The sequence below is a fragment of the Melopsittacus undulatus genome, chromosome 1, assembly GCF_012275295.1.
Source record: "Melopsittacus undulatus isolate bMelUnd1 chromosome 1, bMelUnd1.mat.Z, whole genome shotgun sequence".
Taxonomy (NCBI): domain Eukaryota; kingdom Metazoa; phylum Chordata; class Aves; order Psittaciformes; family Psittaculidae; genus Melopsittacus; species Melopsittacus undulatus.
The window spans coordinates 151,668,786-151,695,131 of NC_047527.1; the positions used below are offsets into that span (position 1 = coordinate 151,668,786).

The 26,346-nt window shown below is 43.1% G+C and overlaps 1 protein-coding gene across 3 annotated transcripts in view; it reads left to right on the forward strand.

Annotated features, from left to right (window-relative positions):
* The first annotated feature begins 1,734 nt into the window (after positions 1-1,734).
* The window catches only part of ZDHHC3 (zinc finger DHHC-type palmitoyltransferase 3), a 33,717-nt gene continuing 9,105 nt past the window's right edge, over positions 1,735-26,346 (forward strand). For 2 of the 3 annotated variants that reach the window (XM_013127923.3, XM_005144722.3), the window contains exons 1-6: positions 2,043-2,164; positions 13,767-14,096; positions 17,147-17,271; positions 20,433-20,529; positions 22,347-22,428; positions 24,178-24,308. In XM_013127923.3, the coding sequence (XP_012983377.2) occupies positions 13,791-14,096; positions 17,147-17,271; positions 20,433-20,529; positions 22,347-22,428; positions 24,178-24,308 (741 nt within the window). In that variant the 5' untranslated portion in view covers positions 2,043-2,164; positions 13,767-13,790. Of the gene's footprint in view, positions 1,867-2,042; positions 2,165-13,766; positions 14,097-17,146; positions 17,272-20,432; positions 20,530-22,346; positions 22,429-24,177; positions 24,309-26,346 lie in introns of those variants that run through there. The other variant, XM_031045170.2, reaches the window with a different exon arrangement.

Genomic DNA, 26,346 nt, shown 5'->3' on the forward strand with positions numbered 1-26,346 from the left:
TCGCTGCCTGCCCTGTGCTGAGGTAAACCTGCTGAAGGAGGCTGCGGAAGTACCTTCCTGCGTGGAAAGGGCTCGCGTAGGGATGAACCCCGAGAGAGAAATGGGGAAATGGGGAGGTTTGTAGCTGGGAAGGAGGGAGTGAGGAGGGTTGGTGCTGGGAGCAGAGAAGAGACCGAGTACCTCTGTTAGGAGAGCGCTGTTGATGCTGTGCTACGCATCCCTGGGTAAAGGAGTATGGGAAGTGTAATTAATAACACATACATTAAAACAATAATTAAGGCAGTTTTTTTGTTGTATCTTTTTTGACAGCGTTAATTGGAAGTTTCAGAGCAGTGAGTGGTTAATGGAAGTTTAACACTTTTTTGTTTTACATGGCTCTTGTGTATAACTGTAAAAGTTCCTATCTGACTTGATGCTGATGCGTGCTTGGGTGTGAATGATCCATGGCTCATGAGGATTGCACAATGGGTTGCTGGAGTTTATCCAGGCATTTCTAGCTCTCTTGAGACTCCTTAAGCACACAGGATCACGGGCAGGGACACCTCACACCAGACCAGGTTGCTCCAAGCCCCTGTGTCCAACCTGGCCTTGAACACTGCCAGGGATGGGGCAGCCACAGCTTCTCTGGGCACCCTGTGCCAGCGCCTCAGCACCCTCACAGGGAACAGCTTCTGCCTAAGAGCTCATCTCAGTCTCCCCTGTTTTGTCAGGTTAAAGCCATTCCCCTTGGCCTGTCCCTACAGGCCCTTGTCCTAAGCCCCTCTCCAGGTTTCCTACAGCCTCTTTAGGCACTGGAGCTGCTCTAAGGTCTCCCCTTCAGGAGCCTTCTCCAGGCAGAACAAGCCTGGAACAAGCAGTTTTGGAGGTTTTAGTTTGGGTTAGCTCTGGTCCTGTTAACAAGCTATGCATCTGCTACCAGTCAGATCAGAGTGGATGCATTCTGTGGTTTTCCTGCTTGTAAAAGGAGTCAAGTTTCTAAACACTGGGGTTATCTGGGGGTTGCTCATGACTGCTCAATGGGAGTGCAGCGGTGGAACCTGACCAAGCTGGGTAGCTCATACTCCTCCTTGGGAAGCACCAGGCAAAGGCACTGCCCCTGTGGGAAAGGGGCCTGGTCTGTGTGTCCTTGAGCAGCATCTCCCAGTGCTCCATCTGTGCTGGACCCTTTGTCTGCCCCACAGAGCAGGTTTTGTGTCCTCACATTCCCCGGCATGAACCAAACTACTGTAAGGAGAAATGAAAAACTCCCTTGCAGGAGTGAATTCCTGATCCAAAGTAAAGCATCCATGCAGGTGCACTGTGTGATTCCCACTGAGAGCATGTGGAGAAGGGGCTCCCTCCCAGTCCTGTCTGTCTCATGGCTTAGCTGGCACTTCCAGCTGCAAGGAATAAGTGTTTTATTATTTATCATTACTTCTGTATTCCCCCTTTTGCCACCCCAGCTTGGAGCCTACCTAATGCAAGTGGATTTCTTGCACAGCCCAGAGGCTCAGCTACCACATATCGATTACAGCTGCAGACAGCTGTTTTCCAGAGGTGCAAAAAGCCTAGGCCTGGCTTGCTTTTTGTCTCGGAGGGTGGAAGTCGTCCCCTTGCCCTGAAGAGCACTTCCAAGGACATTGGTGTTCCCTTCAATGTGCTGCACCAGTGGAGGCTATCAGTCAAAACCAGTGTCAGCTGTGTTGGTTTCTGCAAGGGCAAAGCAACGCGTTTTCCTCTAACCTTGTAAACGGATGACAAGCTGAAGTAAAGCCAGCCTGAGGGAACCACCTGGAATGTCAGAATTCCCACTGCGTCATTAACTAACCCCTGCTGAGGATGTCCAGCCTGGAAGCCACGGCTCGACAGCGGGAGCCTCAAGCAAAGGTGAGCACACCGCTTGTGTGCGGATACCTGCCAACCAGGTACCCAACCAGCCCGGAGCCGTTCCCTATGGAAAACAAACACCCCCAAAAGCTTCATTTCTCATCCCAAAACCCGCATTCCACCACCACCACCCCCTGCACGTAAACACGCGGGGCTCCGCTCACTTCCTGGTTCCCGTCGGCCCCACCTCCCCGCCGAGCCCAGCGTAAGGGGCGGCGGCGGCGGCGGGGCCGTGCCGGTGCTCCGCGGGGCGGATGGGGCGAGGCGCTGCTCGGCGGCGTTGGCGGAGGCCTGTGGGGTAGGTGACAGAGGGAAGGGAGCGGGGGGAGAGCGGCAGCGAGCGGCCACCCCGCTCCGGGGCTGGGGAGGGTGCAGCGCCCGCTGCCTGCACCGTAACCGGGGAGCAGGAGCCCACCTAAGGGCCGCTCTGTGCACCCTCTTCCGTCCAGTGGGGCCCCGGGCACGGGAGGGTCGCGTCCTGTCCCGCAGCGGCGTCTCCTGGAGCTTTTGGCATCGGTTGGAAGCCAGGAGGTGGGATACTGCTCACCCCTTTGGTACGGCGGCTTCCAGTGCTGGGCTGCAAACACTGGGAGGCTGAATGCGTTAAATAATACCGGGCTGGTCTGCTCCGGGGGCCCTTAGAGCAGCGTAACGTCTCCATGGCCTGAAATTTAAACTGGGAGTCTCCAGCAATTTCGTCGGGGCCCTATGGTGTGTTACTGGGGTGCAGTGGTGGAATGGGGTCCTGTAACTTGTCAGTGCATTGCAGGGATGAAGTGGGCCTGCTGGTGAGCAACTGGACAGTGTTGCTGATCTGCTTCAGAGGTGGCTATGGTCAGTTGGTGTCTAGCTGCGGCTGTCTGAGGGTACTGTAGGGCAGCTGTGACTTCAGGAACAGGAGTAATCTATATTGAGACCATGGTGCAGTGCTGTGGTGGGGTTAGTTGAGATGGGTGGTGAGTTACATGTTAATAGGAAGTAATCTGGGCTGCTTTTAAGCAGCAGCTTCTAAGTATTACTGGAGTACTTCAGGAAAGTAGTTTTTAAGAAGAAGCAAGAACTCGTGATGGCTCATTAGGAAATAATCTTCAAGAAAATGTGTGCTCAGGTGAGGAGGAGGCAGCACTCTGGTTTCTGCTGAGCTCTCCTGCTGCCTGGGTACCAGTGAGGGATGCTCTGGACACCAGAGCTCATTTAGATTTCTTCTCTTTGGTCCCAATGTTGAAAAGATAACCTATGTTTTTCCAGCATGTGAAAGAGAGACTGTGTGCCAGCCTCCTGAGGCAGCAAAGGTGCACAGTGTCAGATGTGTAGGAAAGGAACCTAGATTCAAACTTGCTCTGATACAATGGAATCACAGAGGAAGGCTGGAGGCCTGCCCTGAGTGACTGCCTCCAATGTCTGGTGGTGTAGCCAGTACTTGCTTGAGCAAGTAATGTGGTTCTTCACTTAATGAAACCAACAAGTAAGTCTTCTGCTTAGTGTTGCAGGGTGTTTTGGTGATAAGAGTTGTTATAAGGTGAGCCACATGTTAATTCATATGCCTTTAAAAATGCAGCCCCACATACAATAAAAATTCAGTCCTTCAAACATGAGGACTCTGTCAGCGTAGCTCTTAGTGCTGTCTCACTGATGCAAAACAGTATTTGTCATGCCAGTGGAAGCTGCTCAGTAGTAAGTGTGTCTGACTGAATGCTCATTGAGAATTAGAAGGTGTGACCCAGCAGCTTTGTGCAGTTGTAGGTTTGTAAAAGGCCTGCCTAAAAGCTGAAGTGTTTGTTGCAACATTTAACACCTATTGGGTATTTTTGTATTTGTTTCTGTTTTCTTGTTAGTTTTCATTTTGGGTGGCATAATTACAGAGTGTGTATTTTGGTTTGAAATTTCTTGTTTAGTAGTAGATGAAAATGTAATTCAATCCAACTATTTGGAGCAGGTTGCAAGAAGATGAATGCTTAATTCTTCAGGATATGATGGTCTGCTGTGTCCAAGTATTTATATGTCTTTTTGGGGTGGTTTCCTTTGTGTCTGCAAAGGAGAGCAGTGTGTGTGTAACCTGGGCAATGGCAACTCTGCTTTGGTGAGTGTCTTTTTCCCATATCTAATACTAACTTACATTTCTTGGTGGGTGGGATGGTGTGCATCTCCAACAGAACAGGAGCTGGCAGCATGTGCAGTCAATGCAAGTTAAACCTGTGTGTTGCATTATTTCATGAAATCTTGCTTGTGGAGCCATTAAGCTTGTGCAGACAGTTTGCATATATCTGTTATAGGAAACCCCTGATGTAGATGAGATCGTAGTATAGGTGATGGGCATCCACAGTGGTGAAAATGGCTTGCTGTAGCTCAGCCAGTCTCTACAGATACTGACTGAGCTTATGACTTCCTCTGCTCCCTCTGCAGTGTAAACATGACCTTTTTCTTAGAGTGATACCCTGGAATAGTTTTTCTGCCTCTCTGGAAGAAGACAGCAGGTAATGTAAAGTATGACAAGGTAGAGAGGCTTGTTGTCAGTCTGAATTTTCCCTGCGCTGGTTGGAGGAAACCAGATGGGATTGATGGTATCCAGAACATCACATTTGACTTATGCATGTAACTAATCTGAATCTTAAGGTTGCATTAGAGATAAAATGAGAAGTTAAAGCCTTTCTCATTAGAGCTGCATATTTCCTGGGTTGTACAGGCAATAAGAAAAAAACATATCCTGTAACTTGACTGGAACTGCAGTGCAGCAAGGCTGCCAGTAACACTTTATACATTGTCCTTTAGAGAGGGAATCTAAAAGAGTGAGCCAGCTTGCCTCTGCAGGCTCTGGGTGCCAAACACCTCATCATACAGCAGTTCCCAGCAAGTGAGGTGTAACGTGTTACAGGCAAGGTGCAGCTAGGTACTGGTCTTATCTGCAGGAGCACTGGTATGTTAACTTCTTTTGCTTGTTTCTGGCTGTGCCTCCAGGGAGGGGGATTGCTTGGAAATGCTTCTGGAAACTGGAGGGAGATCTGTCTAGGCTTATAGCCTGGTGTCTCTTCACCCCACCAAGTTACAAGGTGACCATAGAGAGCTGGTACTGTTATGGGAGGAGTAGAGTGCAAGGAAGAAAGGCGGGGGGGAGGTGGAGCAGGGCATAAAAGCAGCTGACTGGGATGGGAAAGTAAGGAAATGAGAAGGAAGGCTACAGCAGCAGACTTAAGCTGGAAAAATGTTGGGAAACACTGTTCCAGGAGCTATAATAGCAAGTAAAATAAGAACACAGAAAACACAGTGTTAATGCCCTTGGACCACAGAGGAATGTTGAATGGGAGGAAATGCAAGGCCTGTGTTGGTGTGTTTGCTGCCAGGCTGGTGGTGGATGGCATGTTTGTGAAGTTCAGCTGGGAGTTTTGCAATACTGCACGACTGACAGGGGTGACCAATCTTAAACATGGAGCAACATCAAAAGTTAAACCAAAGGGGGTCAAGCTGGAACATTAAGAGTGAATAAAGGTAGCATCAAGAACTATGCTATTAAAACCAAACAGATAAAAAAAGACTGCAAAGCATATACAAGCCTGGTGGCAAGGCAGCTGTATCATAGCATAGATACAGAGAGGACTATAGCAAGTGATAAAGGGAGATAGTCATGTGGTGCACATCTTCGTTCTTTACACTGACTATTTGAATTACTGATGTCCAATACAGCATAGAATATATAAGCAATGTTCTGTGAGTCACGGTTAGCCTGGGCTCCAGCTCTGTGTTTCAAAGAACAACAAAATTAATGTTTCCATACAGAAATTGTATGGGGATTTTTAATGGAGATAGGGATCCCTTGTGGATGTGAAAGCAACAGTGAGAAAACCAAAAACCACTCAGTTTGCCAACTCAGGAGTTCTTGACTATATTTCAAAAGCTTTAACGTACAGCCACTTTGAACCTGCAGGTTTTTCCAGTTCTCTGAGGTAGCATCATATGTTTCTTCTAGGCCAACACTTAACATCACAAAGGTGGATCATAACAGTTGTGATTTTAACTTCAGGCCTTTTCAGGATAGAGGTGATAATTCTTTTATCCCTGTGTCATTAATTTGCTATTTTTTAATGTATGCCCTATGTGTTTTCTGTATGTGCTTTAGTTACCTGCTTAGGTGTAGTATTTAGATTAAAATCTAAATGCCTTCTAGCCTTCATACTGGTATCTTCTCTACCGTGTATGGTAGGGAAGAAGTGTAGACTACAAGTGGGGGAATAAAACACAGAGAGGTTGAGTGACTTATTCACACTTGTGAAGGGAAGTTGTAGCAGGTGCAGGTGAGAGCCAAATCCTGGGTTAGACAGTCTGTGTGAAAGGATATGTCTGGTAAAGTGCACTTTCTGCCTGGAAAGATAATATGCAGAATGTATTTTAGACTAGGATGGTTCTGCCAGCTTCTTACTATGATTCAGACTTTAAAGCTGAAACTATCTCCTGCTGCTGTTCAAAATGTATTCCTTATGCCATGAAAGCAGTGTGGTTTTTCAAATAGGTGCTACAAATAGTACCAGTTGTATAGACAAACCTCCCCTCTTTAATACTTTGTCTTTCCTTTTTGTTTCTCTTCTGTTAGAAGTTGACATAGGGCAAATTGAGAATTTAAATTCCCTCAATCCAGCAGCTTGTTGTTTTGAGTCCTGAGTCAGCATCAAAATTCCACAGCTGTCTAGAAGACCAGGACAGGTTCTTCTGTTCTGTCCTGTCATAAGGCTGTCTATTCAGGATAGCTGCAGTGCTGTAGGAAAGCAGGACACCCAATTTTTTGTGTTGTTTCCTTCTTGCATGACTGCTCTTTCCTTCCTATAATTGCTCCAAATAGGTGGCGATGAGACAAAAGTGATTTGTATGTTCAGGATGAATACTTCTCTTTATGTGAGTTAGGTAGCTTGTGTGTATTCAGTCTGTGAGGAAACTGTAAGATTGAAGTGACAGAATCTCTCTGTTATCCCAAGTTATTTTGTAATGGCCCATACTTAGTGGCAGTTTTAGAAAGCCCCTTCCATTTCTGATGAAAAGCTTACCGAGATCAGTAATGTTGCCATCAGATTAAGCCTGAACTTGGTCTCTGTTGCCCTTGGGACTTGTGTCCTGTGCCTAGATGTTGCCCCAATTTTGTCACTTCTCCATAGTACTGCAGTGTTGATGTACCTTGGACAGTAACTACATTGTCTTGGTCTCCTCTCCTTGGCTCAGACCAGCAGCTGACGGGCCCTGTAGGTGGGGGTGCAGTCACTTGCAGGATAACTTAGACTCTTAGGTCAGTCTTTATCATGTTATAACTTATTTATATGATACATATCCATTAGTTAAACAGAAATGATATAGACATTAACCAGGAAGCTGTTACCATCTGTCCTGAGAGATTACATACCACAAACATTAAGATAGGAAACCCTCCATGTTTTTAATTGAGAAAACGTGGTCTTATTTTCCTTATGCTTCTACTCATGGAATTCCTCTGGCACTGTTCTTGTTTACACTGATGTAAATGAGAACAAAACTGTGAGGTTTCTGCCTTATGTGGCTGTGTCTCTTTTGAGCCTGTCACTCTCAAACTGATCCTGGCCCTCAGGATGGAGTTCCTAGATCTGACAGATGTCTTCAAGGTAGTCCCTTCCCCTTCTTTCTTAGGGAGAACTTCCCCTCTGTGTTTTCATACCCCTGTTCAAATGTATTCTTCAGAAATGAATGACTTCAGTTAAATCTTCCTCTCTAATGAAGTGCTTCTAACAAAAATAATGGAAGTATGATCCATTTTTACTACAGTCTGGTTCACACATGGCCTCTTCAAAAACATTCCTAAATAAAAAAATAGTAAGATTCATCAAAATAGTGAGATAAACAGTTTCTAAACCATTACTATAAAGCAGCATTGAAATACAGCCACTTCCTCCCTTCATATATAGAAAAATGTTATAACTGGGTTACCATCTGGTTTTGTGTGCTCTCTTTCCTCCTTTCCAAGGCAAAGTAATCCAAGCCTGTGTAATTAGCCTCAGAAAATACAGATTTGTTTTATGCTTTGTAATTTCTTCAGATTATTTTTAATGTATTTACTGTAATTCGCATTCTGATTTCTTTATGCCATTTGTCGTCAGTATGGGAACTGAAACTGTTGAAATGGCATGACTTCAGTAGCCAAAGGCTTCAGGGGAATCGGGGATGTTTGAGCTTCTTGCTAAAAGCAAACACATAGTTGGTAATGTAGTACTTAGGCTGAAACTCCTTATAATATGGCCTGAAATTCCAGAGGAAACATGACAAATTAGTTGTGCTAGGCATAATCTCATTACCTGCTCTTGGGGTGGCTGGAGTAGGACTAGCAGTGGCTTTGCCTTGGGACACTTTGATTTGAGTCATAGGGTGTCCTGTTGGTGTAACATTAAGCTCTGTGCCTGATCCTTTCCCATTGTTTTTGCCATTTTAACCCAAAAGTAGTAGGTTTTGGCCTGTTTTGGATTGGGGTTGGGTTTATTTCATTGCTTGTTTGGGATTCCACACATGTGTACTTCCAATGGAAGTACAGCTCTCTGGCAAATTAAGCCTGCTAATAATAGGCTTGCTTTTTTTAGCTGCCTTTCACAGACCTGTGAGATATGTCCTATGGGCCCTCCAGGGTTTTGTAAACCAGGGGTTGGAAGCTGCCATGCTGATGGATATCTGGATGAATCTGCACTCAGCCAAAAATTCTCAGCATAGCTAGGCTGCTTGTTCCACTCCTGCAGATCAGTTAAAGCTTTTTAGGCCTTGCAGGAGCTATTAGGAAAACATACGTGAATACTGATATTTCCTTATTACCCTTGCTAGAAATTGCTTGACAAGTCCTTGCAGGCTTTTTGTTCATTTGAGCTGTATGAAAGTATGGCACGAGAAGGTAAATATCCTGTTAGTTAGAAAATGCTTTCTCTACTTGCTGTTGCAAAGAAAGATTAAATATCCAGTGTTTAATTGATGCAGTTTTATGTACAGAAAGATGCTATACACTTCAAAATTACATCTCTTGAAGTTTCTAGCCAGAGTATATTGGCTTTGTTTAAATGGACATCCTGTCCTGTGGATCTAGATCACTTAGTTCAGCTGTCATGAATATAACCTGACTGGTAATGTATGTATGATTCCTTTTGGTGACAATAAAAGGTTAATGTTATTTGTCAGCTTTCAACATACTCTCAGTGTACTCTGTGTGTGTCATAAAATCTGTTCTTAAATATCTCTTTAAAATACATAAAAACCCAAACTGAAAACCTCAACAAAATGCCCATGATAGGCCCTGGTTGCATTTCTTGGGTTTTTATTTTTTATGTTTCATAATTGCTTTCATGTAATTGGCAGAACTTGGAGCTTTACTTAGTTCATATGACAAAACGTAACCTTTCCAAAGTTCAGTGTTAAGGAACTAGATGACTTTTGAGGTCCCTTTTAACCCAAACCATTCTTTAAGTCCATGATTCTAATAGTGGGAATGATTCTACAGAGTAATACTGTAGTTTTGCAAGTCATACCCATGTGCTTGACTTCACTAGCATGAGTAATTCCATGAAAGTCAGCGAGATTATCACAATGATGCCGTTAAGCTTGGTGTAAGTTTTAGAACATCAGAACCTCAGGTAGCTTTCACGTATGTATTGGTTGAAGGCCCGCATCATTCCTTAGTTCATTCTAAACACATTCGTTGGCTGCAGGCTATTAAAAAACAGTTTTTTTGTATCACTTATGTCAAAAGACAGTTACTTAATTTATGTAGGGTGTAATAGCATATTTTAAGTGTTTTTGTAGCAGGAAGTGGATTTTAATTTGTTTCATTTACATTTCTCGTTTGTACATTACGTGGTTTCTCGATTACTCCCATAATGCCAAATGCCTTCCAGATAAAAAAGAAGAAAAGGTCTTTCCTCTGACATGTCCTTAAACTAAATTGATGTGTGCATTGTCACTGTACCTCACACCTATCTTCTGGCCCCTCTTGTAGCCTGACACCATCATTCAGCCCTTAAACCCTTCGCCTTCATCATTAACTTTTGCTCCAGAGCAGGAGGGACTGGCATATTCCATCTGTGTGTTATGAATTAAGTTCATGTGCAGCATGATTAGGGCGACCTGCTGTTTTCTCTTCCCCATTCCCCTCCAATCTTTGTTTTAATTAGTATTATTTATATGAAAATACGAGGTTGCCAACATAAAAACAAACAGATGTTTGTGTATGTAAGAAGAGAACACAACTGGGTCATGTAGAAGAGAAGTTGAGACTCTTAAGCTCCTATAACTTGACTCTTAAGATAGTGTACACTAGAACACATATATTTCTCAACTAATGCATGGTGTTTATGTACTGATTAGTGATTTTTTTTATCTTGAAGCCTTATGATGCCTCTAAAACAAGCATTAAATAACAGAAGAACATTAAATAACAAATTCATCCTCCAGCCAGAAGGCAGAATTGAAAGCTGTTGCTCTATCCTCTTAACTGCTTCCTCAGTGCACTGCAGAAATGAATCCCCAGACTCTCACACTGAGGTGCCTCAAGGCTCCTTCCAGTTTCTCCTTAGTTACACAGCAATAGCTTCTCCCTGTCCCCCAGTTCAGCTCAATGCTCTTTCTGAGAGACAGCTGTAAAACTCTTACTGGAGTTAAATCACTTCCTGCATTCATTTGCAAGAGCAATAGATTTTTAGTTGACTGCTCAAGTGTGCTGTTTAAGACTTAACCCACAGTTTTAATCACTATGTATCTGTCTTCAGTCAGTTTCTACTAACACTGACTTTAAAGTAACTTGTCGAACTAATCCCTCTGTTAAATAGGAGCTTGCTTTCCCTGTGACTTTTTCATTACTTTACTTTGGGAAACAGACCTCAGGGTGTAGGGAAAGAAAAAGTCTGAGTCTAGGCAAAAGATCCCAAAGTCTGTGTTCAGGACTAGCCAAGATATTACTGCACCTGATGTGTCAATTCTAAGACTTCTGTTGGAAAACTGACCACCTAAATTACTGTTTTCTAATGTTTTTTAATGCAGTAGGATATTACTGTCAACTGAACATTGTTGTGAGGTGGGTGGTGAGGCATTGCCACAGGTTGCCTGAAGAAGTGGTGCATGCCCCATTCCTGGCAGTGTTCAAGGACAGAGCCTTGGGTGACATGGTTTAGTGTGAGGTGTCCGTGCCCATGCCAGGGAGTTGGAACTGGATGATCTTAAGGTCCTTTCTAACCCTAACTATTATGTGATTTTTACAATTCTTTAATTAAGTCAGCTTTATACTGAGTTGGCAAACCAGTGTAACAATTTTAATGTGATTATTAAATAATGCAGGGAAGGTTAACCTGTGTTTATGGAGGAGGGATTGAGGCTTTAAGATATGCTGTGAATGCAGGAATACGCAAGTGTCCTCACAGAAATTGTGGCAAACTGGGGAAAAGGTATGGATTTGCTAGTAGGGATAGATTTATCTGAACTTAGACCACCAGATTGTTTAGGTCATCACTGCTTCTCCATAAATATCAGGAGTTATGAGGCTAAATTATAGCTGTGGTTAAAATACAAAGTAATTGCAATGTGGTATATGAATTTTGTGAATGAGGAGAAGAGGTTGGGTGACTTGGGTTTGTTTTGGTTTTCTCACCAAAGTAAATGAGCTCATTTTCATCTTGATTTTTCTGTTCTGTGTTGATGTATTTATACATATGACTGTGCTTTAACATTATCCATGTGACTTTCTTCACATTCATCAAATACTTAAATTCTCTCACTTGTCAGCATCCTAAATGATCAGAGCAGGAATATAAGAAACTACCTAACTCTCCAAGTTTTAGCTAGAAAACAAATGCTATAAGTGGTCTGGCTCACCCACTTCTGTGCACCTAGAAACTTTGTGGTCCTGGCTTTTGCCTCTCACTCTGCAACAACAGCTCCAGTCACCTCTATTCCATGTCACTCATGCTAACACACGTGAGCCTTATCACTTCTGTGCTTTGATGTAGTTAATCATCCTGCCCATTCATGACCTTCCTTTTTGGCTGGGAAAAACTAATTGTCCTCTTATTAATTTGGTCTTCTTGAAATAACTAGAAGGCAAATAAGATGTCCCTGCTCATTGCAGGGGGTTGGACTAGGTGACCTTTGAAAGTCCCTTCCAAAACTATTCTGTGATCTTCCCTTTCTAGGTAGTGGCAGTAGCACCTCTGTTTAGGTTGGTGTTAGCCGAATAGAGCTTTCCCCTTGTACTTGACAGAACTTTGCCATAAAAGAGATTGAGAGATGTTTGAGGTCATAGATACTTTTACAATCCTCTCACTATGTTTGCTGCAAGATTTGCCCCTTTTCTATAGGCAACAGTGTAACTTTTTTAACAATTGAGCATAAAAATAGCTTCAGTGGAACTGTTGGGGCAGAAAGCAGAATTAATGGTGAACACTGTTTCCCTTTCTCTGAAGTAAAACAGGAAAATACACTTTTTTGCAAAGCAGAATAATCCTCATGGATTGAAATGGGAGGAGGCTGAATCCTTCTGTTCAGGCGTATGTAATTTGGTGTATTTGGTAGTAAAGCTATTGTAGCTGTTTTGTGTAGAAGGTGAGTCTTTATACGTAGAGGTTGTAGTGGTTTAGAGCACTGTGCAAATACTCCATAAAGAAGTGTCTTTGGAATAACTTACTGGGTGTATAAAGAGCCACTTTCAAGGCATAGCATTCTGGGTGTGCTGTTACATTGAGTGGTGTACATTCACAGGGCAACTTGATTAATCCCTTGCCAAAATCTTGCAAGTACTTCTCTTGTTTTCTCAAATGCCTACTTTTGGTAGGCGTTGAAAGACACATGCATACCTGGAGTACTGCAGTTTCTGGCTCCAAGATCATAGGGTGATAGAATCAGCTAGTTTGGACCTTACCTTCTGGATTGACACATCCTCTCACAGAGATGATGAGGACAGAGCAATGGCTGCAAATGTCATGTTAATGCCCTTATTACAGTAGAGTGGGGTTAGCTAGAAGTGCCAAAGGGGAGATAAAACAAATGCTGTTAGGGGATGCCATTCAAGGCCAGGTTGGATGGGGGCTTGGAGCAACCTGCTCTAGTGCAAGGTGTCCCTGCCTATGGCAGGGAGTTGGAACGGGATGATCTTTAAGGTCCTTTCCAACCCAGACCATTCTGTGATGGAGCAAAGGTAATGGGAGAAGCACGGCAAAACAGAAGACTTACAAGGGACGTAAGGTCAAAAGAGGAGGTCAGAGCGAGAGATAGCTGTTGCTTGGGAAGAGCATCCTCCACCCAAGCCTAGAAAATCATGTCAAGATCTTAGCTTGTGTTGCTTCTTCAGCAGTTCCTGCCACTGTAACTTTGCAGTGGTTTGGTTTTGCACTTTTACCCCAAAGCTGGGTTATTGCATAAGGAAAAAGGAAATTCCTTCCACTTGCTAAGCTTCCCAGTATCTGTAGGAGAGAGTTTTCTCTTCCCCAGGTCTGAGGGAGCAAAAAGGGACCCTGCCAGCTGTGCCAGGTCTTTCCTTTTTCTCTCGCATAAGTGTCCAGGTCTTGCTTCAGTTCCTGCAGCTGAACAGGCAGCTCCTGTTGGCACCTACCTGATCACTTTCTCTTCATTAAAACACTTGTGTTTCCTCTGGGGGGGTGGAGGTGGCACATGGGTGGACTTCTTGTGTAATTAATCAAGCACTTAATTAAAAAAAGTGACTTTCTTAAAAGCACTTAGAAAGTCTTGAGTAAGAAGTGTTCTGATAAGCACACAGGAGTCTGGTTTCCAAATACCTTATTTTGTGCTTCATTTATTTACCTTATTTGCTCTTTCTGCAGTGTGGCATTTCCCACGTGATCCCTGTGCCATTATGAGAGCAGAGGTCTGCATGTCTTGCAAAGCCATGACCACTGTTTCTGACTCTCTTTCAGATGCAAGTATGGACATAATAGCCTATGATGCTTACTCCAGTCCACCGTTTCCGAGATATTGAAAGGAAACCTGAATACCTCCAGCCAGAAAAGTGTGTCCCACCTCCTAGCCACGCTTCCCTGGGAACAATGTGGTTTATTCGAGATGGCTGTGGTATTGCATGTGCTGTCGTTACCTGGATGCTGGTGTTCTATGCCGACTTTGTAGTCCTCCTTGTCATGCTAGTTCCATCGAGAGATTATGTTTATAGTGTCATCAATGGCACACTGTTCAACACCTTGGCTTTCCTCGCTTTGGCTTCACATTTTCGTGCTATGCTGACAGATCCAGTAAGTATATCTCTCTCTGTAATGTCTCGGGAGAAAGCAGGCAATGTTTTTCTTGTCTGCTACATGTTGGGGAACTCAGTTGCTTGAGTGAGTGGCAGATTTAAATAACTTCTGTGTGTCACCCTACAGATTGAGGCTGCTGATGTGGTATGCTAATTTCTCCTCCCACTCAAGTCAGATGCAAAGGACTCAGCTTTAGATTCTCATTGTGCAAGCAGCTCCTCTCTTTCTGCCCTGGGAAGGAGAGTGTTTCTCTCTGACACTGTTTTCTTTTTCTCCAGTAGCAGATCTGATGTGTGTGTGTGTGTATGTGTGCATGTGTATGGCTTGTCCTGTCTTGACAAACAGGCAAGCTGGAAAAGCTGGTTTTGGTTGTCTGGCTTGGCAAGTATTGCTTCACCAGACAGGAGCAGGATGTGTATCAGTTTGAAAAGCCATGTTACCATCTCTCATACTAGTGTTTTAGTTGAGTGTATTGTACCATGCTGAAATAAATGCTGTGTGAGCATGCTAAAGAGCTGACAGTTCTAGGTGAGTGGGAAGCATACAAGTTCTAAGACCCTCTCAGATGTCTCTGTAGGACACTGCTTTTTGAGAGAGCTGTTCTGCTCCTTTCTTGTCTTTCAGCTAGTGGGAAGATAGAGTTTAGTATCACAACATTTACTCTGACTGGCTTGTGATGGTACGGTTGCTTAATAACCACTGGTGAGTAGGTTCAGCTCAAAACTCCGTCTCTGCAAGTCAATAGGAAAACCAAGCTTAGACTCTTCTTGGCCCCTTCCTCCTGAGTGTTCTCGATGCTATTGTGAATGGCGTGTGCCTCTGATACTCTTAATTATTCCTTCTGAACATCATTTGCTACTTGCAACTTTGTTAGATGCCATTTAAACTTCAGTGTCATCATTGTTTCTTAGTTTCCAGCAATCCCAGAAGCCACAGCACTGCAGAAATGGCTTGCTTTCGGGTAATTTCACAGTTTATGTTAGACTGATGACTTGCACATCACTGCTGCTGGGCAGAACTGTAAGCAGGAGTTGAGGCTCTGAAAGTGCTGGTTGTCAGACTTTAGTATAGAGGGTTGCAGCAATTTGTTATATAGTTTGTACCCTGGGGGTTCTTTCTTGTTGTTAATTATTGTATATTGAGTAGCTTTAATGTCTGGGGACCTTTAAGTCCCTGGAGTTATTCCACAGTTAGCAGGAACTCTGCTGAAACAAAAGCTGTATTCTGAAGCAGGGTGGGCAAGCAGTGTTGGAACAGCAGATACAATCTCTATGCAGAGTAGTTGGGAAAAGATATGTGAATTCCTAATGTGTGGTGGAATTTGTGTGTGGATGGTGAGAAGAGTGGGATTCTAATTTTTTTAATGAGGCAGTCAGCTAAAAAATACAGAGGAGGGAAGATAAAGTGAGGGGGTGCAGCAACATCTATCAGACAGTGTGAGTCAGGGATGAAGGATGCTGGCGGGACATGGGGAGCCAGGGGCATGTCTAGGATCAAAATGAAACAGAAAGCACTGCTAAGGCAAACAAATACAATTCTAATTACAAATAAGTGAACACCTTAATCCTTCACAATTGATAGCCTGTGGCATGCTTTTCAGGAGCTGCTTCCTGTGATGTCTTGCTAAAACACTCCTAAGGTTCTGAGTTTTGCTGCATACAGGTACCTGACAGGAGGATGGAGAAAGGAGGTGGCTGATGTCCCAAGTAACAAACAATAGGACAAGAGGAAACAGTCTCAAGCTGTGACAGGAGAGGTTTAGACTGGAGATTGGGAAGGATTCCTTCCCCAGAGGGTGGTCAAACATTGGAACAGGCTGCCCAGGGCAGTGTTGGAGTCACTGTCCCTTCAAGTGTTCGCAAACTGTGTAGATGAGGCCCTCAGTGCCATGGGTTAGTGGTGGCCTTGGCAGTGCTGGGGAGCACTTGGACTTGATCTGAAAGGCCTTTTCTCACCTGGTTCATTCTGTGGTTCTGTACTAAAAACAGTGCATCTGAATTGTAGCATTTTGTGGAAATGGGTCTTGGTAATTTTAAATTGGCTGGGCCTGTTGGGAGGTTTTTGTGGCAAAGCCCAGAGACTGCTCAAGAAAGCTTTATGGTACCAGTTTAATGTGCAGTTCTTTCATTGCTGTGTATTATTCCTGTTGTTGCTGTTAGGTCATACAGATGTGTTAAAGAAAGACATCAGAAACCTGTTAAAACATTACATCCCTTCTTTGCTTCAGTATAAAAACCCTGCATCCACAGAGGTGCATTTGTGCCAATGTACCAGCACTGATCTCATACAGCACATTTCATGACTTTCAGGGGACTTTTTGGAGGGTTTGGATGCAGGGGTGGTTGGGTTTGTGGCTTTGGGGTGTGCATGTGTGGTTTTGGGGTGTTTCTTTAGCAAATATACAGTCCTAGAGACTCTGGAAACTCTTGAAGCCAGACTCTAGCAACAGCAATGCATAACCTGTTAAAAGACACAGATATTTAAAGTGGGAATTGCACAGCCTGAGAATGTTTTACCTAGTCTTATTCAGGTGGGAGGGTTCTTAATGTTCACTGCTTGAATGTTAAACCCTCATTTAAATAACAAATACCCCATGGAAGCATAGCTATAAATACATAAGATGTTTACCAGCAACTCTTAGTGTATGTAATGATACTTCAGAAGTAGCTGTTTCTACTGGAATAAAATACCTGCAGTTTCCAATTTGTGATATGAAGCACTGGCATGATGGATTTATTGATGGATGTGAAGAGAGGCATAAGGATGCTTAAATATTTTAAGGGTTGCAAAAGACTAATTGCTTAAGTGAGGATTTACTGATGTTTAAACCAAAGCTATATTGAATTATGTGGTTTCATGAATTAGGACCTCATTTTAATTTCTTTTCTGAATATTCTTGCTCTTCTTGAAGCTCTGTTGATCTTAGGGAAGGTTTTTTCCTTCCTTTTCTGTCTCCTCCCATAGTTTTAAGTTATCCTTTTGTTCACAGCACTTACAATGGCCACAGGCTAATCTTCTGGTTTGTTCTGTTTCTTTTTGTTCTGCAGGGTGCTGTACCCAAAGGTAATGCCACAAAGGAGTTCATTGAGAGTTTACAGCTAAAGCCAGGACAGGTGGTTTACAAGTGCCCAAAGTGTTGTAGCATCAAACCTGACAGAGCACATCATTGCAGGTAAAGGCTTTTCTGAGGACTGCTCATTTATCAAAACCTCAGGAATTATCCCGTGGGCCTTGATCTTAATTGTTTTTGGAGTCTGAGACTGCAGTTACTGAATTGAGGGATTGGCATCCAGATTCTGTTGCCTATAATGCCAGACACTGGAAGAATTCTCAGGCCTTCTCTGACAAGTTTTCATCTAGAGCAGCCTGGGGCCAGTTCTTGCAAAGTGAGAAGCACTCAAATGCTGCCTTGACTCCAGACCTGTAATTGACATTCCATACATTTACATGTAAAGGTGACTTAAAAAGAGATATTCTATACCAGAATGCATAGAAACTCATAAAATGTAATGTCTCTTAAGGTCAGTGTCCTTTCTATGTTTGTTTTTATTCACCTATTTAACTGTAGATTCTGTTTAGGAGTGAAGTTAAAGTTCAGGTAACTAAACTAAAGTTCATGTAATGGTGTATCTCTTAAGTGTTCTGACTTACACATTTCTATTGAGTACTGTTACATTGTGCTTTGGAATAGATTAGTAGCTACTGATGTATCATGTCCTTTCTTTTACTGGTAGGATAAACTTCCCTGAAGAGAGTAACTGGTAATAAGCTTTTTACTAGTAAAGGCAGCGAACAAAAAGAACTACTTCCTAGAATTCTCTTCTGCTTTTAAAGCCAGTGAACCTGCGTTCCAGTAAGCAGTCAGTGAGTTTGCACTGATGTCTTTTCCTTGCCTCCTCCAAACCCAATACATGCTGACAGAGCTATCAGGTTTACTGCTCATTTGTGCAGGTGTCCTCTGAGGAGGCGAATACATGGTACTGAGCTGAACAAACATGTAATACTGTTTGCATTTGTCATGTTTATTTTCAGAGCTTTAGCTTGCGAATGGGGTTTTTTTTGGTGGTTATTTTTTAGTCGAAATCAGGAGTTGGTTCTTCAGCAGGAGCAATACAATCGTGCCTATCACTTATTAATGCTGCTGTAAAATCCCCTCTGCCACTTGTTCAATTATGAATGAAACTTTGCATCTAAAATGCTGGCTTGCTGACGCCTTGCAGCCTAACACAAGCACAAAACCTCATCTCCATGGTCCTTTTTAATATGTTTTAAGAGAACTTTGTAGACATTAAGATTTGAGAAACTGATCCACTGAGCTCTGGTGCTGTTGAGAATCAGACATTTTCTTTGTGGAGTAGGGGGGTTTATTGTTTTTTCACACATCAGAGTTGTGCATATACATCCGCAGGAGATCCTGCTAGCTGTATGCCTCAGGGGCCAGGGTGCTTTTTGATCCATGTGCTGTACTGAGTCCCTCTGACTACTCCTGACAGCATTTGGAAGCTGGCTGGTTGTGTTGGGGGAGAGTGTCTTGAGTATAGTTTTAGTTGCTTATAATTTTCAGTCTTTGTTTCTGTGTCTCCTTTTCACCCAGTTACTTTCATATTTTGTCTGTCATCCAACTGCTGTTGGTATGGACAGATGGAATAAAACCTCTCAGCCTTAGCTACCTCCTTCATGGAGGTCTTCTTTGCCTCCACTGCTTCAGGTTGTCCCAGTGGGGAACTAGGAGCAATTGAAGGGGTTGTTTGGGTATTTCCATGGTTCAGAACTCATGGGAAGAGTCTGCACATCTGCACACAGTAAATTAGACCACAGGGAGGCATCCTCCTGCTTCCTTCTGCATCTTCCTGCTTTATAGCACCTGCCCTGTCCTTCCTTCTTTTTGTGTTTTTAAATGAGGAATTGATCTTTGTCTTATGAAGTATGACATTATCTGACAGATGAATTGTTTTTACTGTGCCAGATGATTTCAGTCCCCACGTAGCTTGAAAATAATTCCAGGCTTCTTATCCTAGCAAAACCAGGCTTGTCCTGTTTTCCACCTCACCTGAGGCTGGAAGGTAGTAGGGTATCCAGTCTGCCTGAGGAGAAGCAGCTCCTGACCTGGCCCTACACTGGGAGGCTGGGATCTGCCTCTCCAGCCTTTTCTTTTATAAGGGCTATAGCAACTCATTTGTTTGTCAGGCATGGCTGTATCCTTGGGGATTAGCCCTCCTGCCTCACAGAGCAAGTGCAAGGCTGCAAGTGCAGAGCTGTTCAGAGAGCTTTTTATTATTTATTCATATGCACTCATAAGAACATGTTTATGTTTTTGTCTGTTTCCCTTAAGCTTTTGGCTGTTGAAGTTTATTGGTTATATTAAGATCAAAATATTTTTTGTTATAAGAATAAAACCAACATTAGCAGAGCTTAATGCTGAGACTGTTTGAGTGCTGCCAGAATTGTTCTGGAATGGCTGTTTCCTTTCTTGGTTTGGGGTTTTGTGGTGTTTTCATATTTGATTTCTGTGCCTGTTTGTGCAATGTGGTATCAGGAGACTGCCTTTTGTCTCCTATCATATGAGAAAGCAGCAGAGAAAAAGACTTCCTTTATTACAGGAGTTAAAGCAGTTACTGACTAAGCAAGGGGATGATGTTCAGAGTCATAACCTTTGAACTCTTTGATTTGGAGCCACAGTGTGCATTTTGGCAAGAGTTTGAATTTAGATGTTATTAGCCTGGTTTTGTCAAGGGCTTTAACACCACATTTTACCTTGAATGTATATTGTGATACTGGCTTCCTGACTAGCTGCCACAGCTGTTTGTTGCTAGTATGTGGCTTACCTTGGTGTCAAGAATCTTTCCTAATTCTTTATTTAACTTTCCTTTTGGCAAGTTCCTGCAAAGGGCTAATGTTGGTAAATAAACCTTAGTGTGTTATTAGCAACCCTGAAAAAGATCTCTATTTGTTATGGCTTGTCCTGTCTTTCTGGTTCTTGTTTTGGTTTTAATCTATGCACCTATTCACAGACCAAATAGGTTAAAACTAAACTAAATCACAGGTATTTTTTCTTCCCTCTGCCTGAATGCATTGTTGAAAGCATGTTGTGGCAGAAGTACTGATGTGAATATTATGTTAAGGTGGTTTACTTGGCATTTATGTGGTAACTTGGTATTGTATGGTTCATTTTAAACAGACATAGTCAAGTGAGCAAACCAGAAAGATGAATGTGATTAAAGTTCAGATTTCACCTCTGATTCTTTCCTTTAATCTCTGTGTGCCCCAAAGCCCTGTGAAATCTTGTGTTCCTGGAATGAAATGTGCTATAACTAAAGACCTGTATTCTTTCAGTGTTTGCAAGAGGTGTATTCGGAAAATGGACCATCACTGCCCGTGGGTCAATAACTGTGTAGGAGAGAATAACCAGAAGTACTTTGTACTGTTTACAGTAAGTATTTTGCCAGTGGTGTTTGTGGTTGGCCAGTGGGCAGTGCTGAAAGGCTGTGTGTGGTCTCTGAAGCAGCTCCCAGGGTTGGATTTCTTCCCCCAAGGTTGGACTTACAGGGATCTGCTGCAGACTTTGGCTTCAGTAACAAGGGAACATACACAACAAGGGGAAAAAGGCATCACAGGAAATACTTGCCAGGGTGTTGCAAGGTGTTTGTTGACAGTTGTTCAGCACCTCTTTTGAACGTGAGTAGCTTATTGTGGCCTTGAGCTCTTTGAGGTGTGGGCTCTGCTTGTAAAATGTGTTGTGCCTGGTAGGGTCCCAGGCCATAGGCAGAGTTCCTAACTGTTGTAGCTGGATGAGTACCTGTGTGGGATCATACAATAAGAGCTGTTGCCACATCTTAAGCAAGGAGTGGGAAGTCTGCAATCTCCTTGGCAAGAATTATCCACCTTTTACTTGCAAGTGATTTATTTTAATACTTGAAAACCAAGGACATGTTTGACTTTTTGTACTATATCTGTGGCATCACGAGTAAAAAGAGAGGAGTGCAGACTTGAGTACTACATATATCTGGAGGGGTTGAAATCTGTTTCATCAAAGTGAACTGCAGATACCCTGTGGGTGTAGTGTGAACATTACAAGTCTGGGTTTCAGTGATGCTCTGCTATATTAATAAGTCTTTTGAGACATCTGTAGGTTTGAGGAGGAGTGTTTTGTATTACCAAGTACTAGGGGAAGATTTACAGTTAAATGGAAAGGTTTACTGTTCTGTGGTGTGCTTTGTTAGGATGTGAGTTGCAGAACAAAACAAATCCTGTTTCTTTCCCTTGAACAAAGCCTTTTCTCACCCTGAGGAATCAGCTAGGTGTTTCAGTCCTATCAAAAGGATTCCAGTTCCTGCTAAAACTGACATCTACTTTTAAGCAGGCTGTATTAAACACTTCATGTAGTTGAGAGAAACAAAACAAAGGTTGCTGGTTTTGTTCTTGTTTGTGAGACCTGAGGAGGTGAAAGAATGGCAGCATATTCAATCTGCAAGGTAAAACAAAATGCTTTCCTAGCACCTTTTACTGCTTCCTCAGGGGTTTCTTGTAACAAGATCTCCCTCACATCTAATATCTGGTGGCCTTTGTCTGAGTCTGTAGGTTCAGGAGAGTCACCTTTTTAGCCCTGTCTTGGTAAATTATAGTGTATGTTTAGCACTGAATATAGTTTAAATCTTTTTTGTTACAAAGCTAAGACCTAATTTAAACCAGAAAGGGTTAAATGCAAAGTATTAAAGCTTGAAAGAAACTCTTCATGCCAGTGTCTGCCTCAGGGGAAGATACTAAAATAAAGAGGCAAAATTCTGAAACTCATGCTGGAAAATAGATAAAGTGCTTAAAGTGGCATTTTGTGGTTAAAACAGATTAGCTGTTGTTTCTCTGGGCAACTATAGTGCTCTCAAGGATAAAGATGTAAGCTCTGACAGCATGATGCCTTGATGTCAGTGTTGCTTTCTTCTAAAAGCTGTGCTCAGCAGAGATAAAGACAAGTTACCTGTGCAGAGGCTGTGCTGGGGTGCAGGAACTGGGTTTGTGTCCAGCTGGCTTGGAGTTAAGCAGTCTCCCTCCTGTTACTGTTTTAAGGCTGTTAGTAAAGACAGAATGAGTCTGTAGTCTTGGCCAGCTTCAGGATGTTTAGGGGAGATGGGAGGGCTTGGTGGGGTTTGGGGTGTTTTAAAATAGTAACACTTTTGTTTAAAGTGTTTGCAAGATTTAGCATTTTAGTCTTTAAACTTACCTGATGCCTGTATTACATCCTTTGTTTTTCAGATGTATATAGCACTGATTTCCCTGCATGCTCTAATCATGGTGGGATTTCACTTCTTGTATTGCTTTGAAGAAGACTGGACAAGTGAGTACTAACAAAACACCTCATCAAAATACCAGATTAGCCCATGAATAAGACCTTACAATGGAGTTTGCTTGTAAGGCAACCCCTTTTTATGCTGGTTTCAGAAGAATGGTTTGGGTTGGAAAGGACCTTAAGATCATCCAGTTCCAACCCCCTGCCACGGGCAGGGACACCTTCCACTAGAGCAGGTTGCTCCAAGCCCCATCCAACCTGGCCTTGAACACTGCCTGGAATGGGGCATTTCCCACTTCTTTGGGCAACCTGTGTCAGTTCCTGACAATGTCCAAAAATCACCCATGTCATGAACTCAGCACTGATTTTATGAATGCTAGCAGAAGATAAGAAGAATGTGTCTGCTTTTTTGCAAGGGGAATATGAATCATTCTTACAAGACTGCCAGAAAAACATGCTAGCTCAGATCCAAAATCCATGCTTGTAAGAACAAACAATTCCTTTCCGTAAGAAAAAGGAGAATTAAAAGAACAAACAAAACAACTGAATAAAAATGGCACAGACAAACAAAAATCCCAACCCTCTCTCTGGAGCAGGCAGTGAGTAAATGTTCACAAAGCCAGTTAAGATGTGTGTTGAAAAACACAAATGGATGTAGGAAATCATCTAGGTAATGCTGAATGAAACAGGAGGCTGTCAAAGAATATGTGTGCAGCTGTATTGTGGATTGGTTTGGAAAAGCATTAGCTTTGTTTTTCTTGGAATTTCAGTTGTGTCATTCAGACTAATGACTGCTTTTGGTTTATCATACTGGAGAGGATGGGTACATTTACACACAGGAACTGAATGTGACAAGGTGGTTCTGTAGTTCAGAACTTGGTAAAACAGCTGCCAGCTGTCACTGAGAACATCTGGATTTGACTACAGTGGCTGCAGGGGAAGGATACATCAAAGGATAATTGCCTTTGCCTGCTTTCCCAGAGCTTGTATCTATGAGGGAAGCACTTTCCCACCTGGTCCAAGTTTAGGGGGCAGAACAAAGCTGTTATGAGAGATGGATCTGCTGTTCCAGCTGCCTTGGATTTGTGCTGGTTATATTGGCCCCTGATTCTGGTGTATCTGTTAAAGCTTAACATGAGAAAAACAGGGGAGTTTGGTGATACTCATTCTTGGATTTCAGAGATGTTCTGACATTCCTTCCCCTTCCTCTCTTCTGTTCCTCTTTTATAGCCACTTTCTCAGATATTTTTGCATCTCTTACTTTAGTTTGCACTATAGAGAATGAAGAAAAATAAGAATTTGCCTTAGTTTGCCCTTCTTTAGGCTACGACAGAGCAGTTACAGAAGGAAGTGCGCTCTGGGTTTATGTTGGTGCTAACAGAAATAATTACCCTTGTGTCCTGACCACCAGCTGGAAATTTTTAATGGACTTTATCACCATGGAAAATCCATGAAGATTAAGGTTTTTAAGAGAGAAGCTACATGTGAAATGGAGTAGGCTTGAGTCCTGGCAAGTGTGCTGGGGCAAACACTTGAAGGGAAAAGAAGCTGCATTCTTGAAAGTGCTGCAAGGTTGTTTTGTTGGTTTTGTTTTCTTTCTGAACTTGCAGGAGTGATGATTTCAGTGTTGAATATCCTGAAGAATATCAGAGCTTTCCCATGCACCTTTCTGAGAGTAGTGGTCATATCATTCATTTTGACAGTTTGAGTATGGAAAACTCATGATTTAGCATGTGTTTTGAAGCTGCTGCATTACCTGACCTCTTCCCTTCCAACTCTGTTGCTTTGTCTTCACAGAATGCAGTTCCTTCTCTCCACCAACTACAGTGATTCTTCTCATCCTCTTGTGTTTTGAGGCTCTCCTGTTCCTCATCTTCACCTCGGTTATGTTTGGGACCCAAGTACACTCCATCTGCACTGATGAAACGGTGGGTGTCTCACACACTCCTTTACCCTATCTCTCACAATTTGTAGAAACAGTGAAGGGCTAAAACATGTAGATGAGGCCCTCAGTGACATGGTTTAGTGGTGGACTTGGCAGTGCTGAGCAACTGTTGGATTTGATGATCTTAAAGGTCTTTTCCAACCTTAATGATGTTATGATTCTACTTTGTTGCACAAGGAGTTAATGGATGTGTACCCTTTGAGGAAAGATCCAGTGTAATAAACTGAGCTGGCATACTGCTGGATCATGCTCTGTAAAGGTTGCTGTGAGAAGCAGTGTACACCTGTGTACTGGCTGGGATGCTGTGTTGACACTACCTCTGACAAGGCCAGCACTGGTAGCTGGGATTACTCTGTAGATAGTATTTGTCCCTGTGGATTCAAGAACCTTTTTCCTTTAAATACACTCTTTTCCATTGGTGTTGTCTGAAATTCAGCTGTGTTTTCACTGGTGTCACTATTTACAGCTTTATGTGCTGGAAAGCCAAGATAAGTAGGTGGGAGAGTGATATATATATATATATATGGGTATGTGTGTGTGTATATACATATATATATAAATACACACACACATATATGCACACACACACCCCCATACACACACTTCTTTTAGTCCAGAAGGGTACCATTTCTTTCCATGTTAAGCAGTTGAAAAACACTTACCAGAGTGAAGAAGAAGGGGAGTGGAGTAGGCTCATGGAAGCCTGGTGAGTACGGTTTGCTGTCATTCCCAGTCCTGAGGTGGCACAGTAGAGGTGACATAGCAGTGTTGCAGTCCATTGTATATCCCTGCATTTGCCCACTTCCATAAAGATGGAGCTGGTGACTCCTGGAGATGCGCCTGCTCTTGTGGATACTGCCAGCCTTCACCAAGCATGCTCAGGCACCTGCAGTGGTTGAAGAGAAGTGGTTAAAAGAGTGACAACTCTTCCTCCCCTGCCTCCTTCAGTGTTCTTTCCCCTTCACTTGGTTGCCCATGGCCAGTTGAAGCTAGGATAGGTATTTTTGCTGCCAGTGGAGAGATATGACTGGCATTATAGACTGCAGGAACCCATCACTCCCAAGTCTTTTTTGCAGTGCTTTTCTTAATGCTTGGCTTCTGCAAGAGGCTGATGTTCACACTGTGGCTTTTGTGTGTTCAGAGGAAGACTTCAGAACAAGAAAGACTGGGGAGAGCCCCAGGAAGAAGTGTAGTGTCATACAGAACAACAAGATCTACCAAGCTTGAGTTTATCAATAAGTGTGTAAATGAGCAATGCTGCCTGTGAAATCATCATTGGATTTTCTTAGCCTTTGAAACCTCTTGACAACTTTCAGAAGCTGCTTCCTACAGCTGGGCAGGAAGTCCCTTGATTTTTCACCTTCCCCTCAAATCCTGGAACTCACAGATGTTAAAGGAGCACCACCACATTCTAAAATAGAAATGAAAATGGTCTGCCCCCGTTGGGTTGTGGGGTTTCAATTTTGGTTTCAGTATATGCCAGCGATTTTGCTCTGTGGAATGTGTTATTGTCAATTTGCTAGCATTGAGCTAGCTGTGTCTGGCAAGCAATCTGTTTTAAGCAGAGGACTATTTCCAGGTGAAATTCTTTTTGGTGTTGTCTCTTGCAGTGTTTTGCTTCACATTTTAGAGCCAGTGCTGTGTCTTGCCCTTCCTCACCTTTATTTTCCCCATCTTATGTATGCTTACCCACAGGGATGGTTCCTTTCTGCCTGAAAGGACCCAGAACCACCTATTTCCCTGCTGTCTCTAGAGGTGACATTTACCAGGGATGAGCACAACTTGCAGTTGACCCTTGTTGTATTCCACAGAGCTCCCGGAATCAGTAATTTGAGACGCACAGATGTATTACAGTGCATTAATCTGTAGCAGGGGAGAGACACATAGGTCAGGAGAAGCTTACCTTGCAAAAGATCTGCAGTTAAGGAACAGAGTGACCTGCCTGGTGCTGCTGTCCGTGGAAGAGTAATGCTCTTCAGTGACTGCATTCATTGTGCTTCTGTGGCAGCCAGGCATAGCTT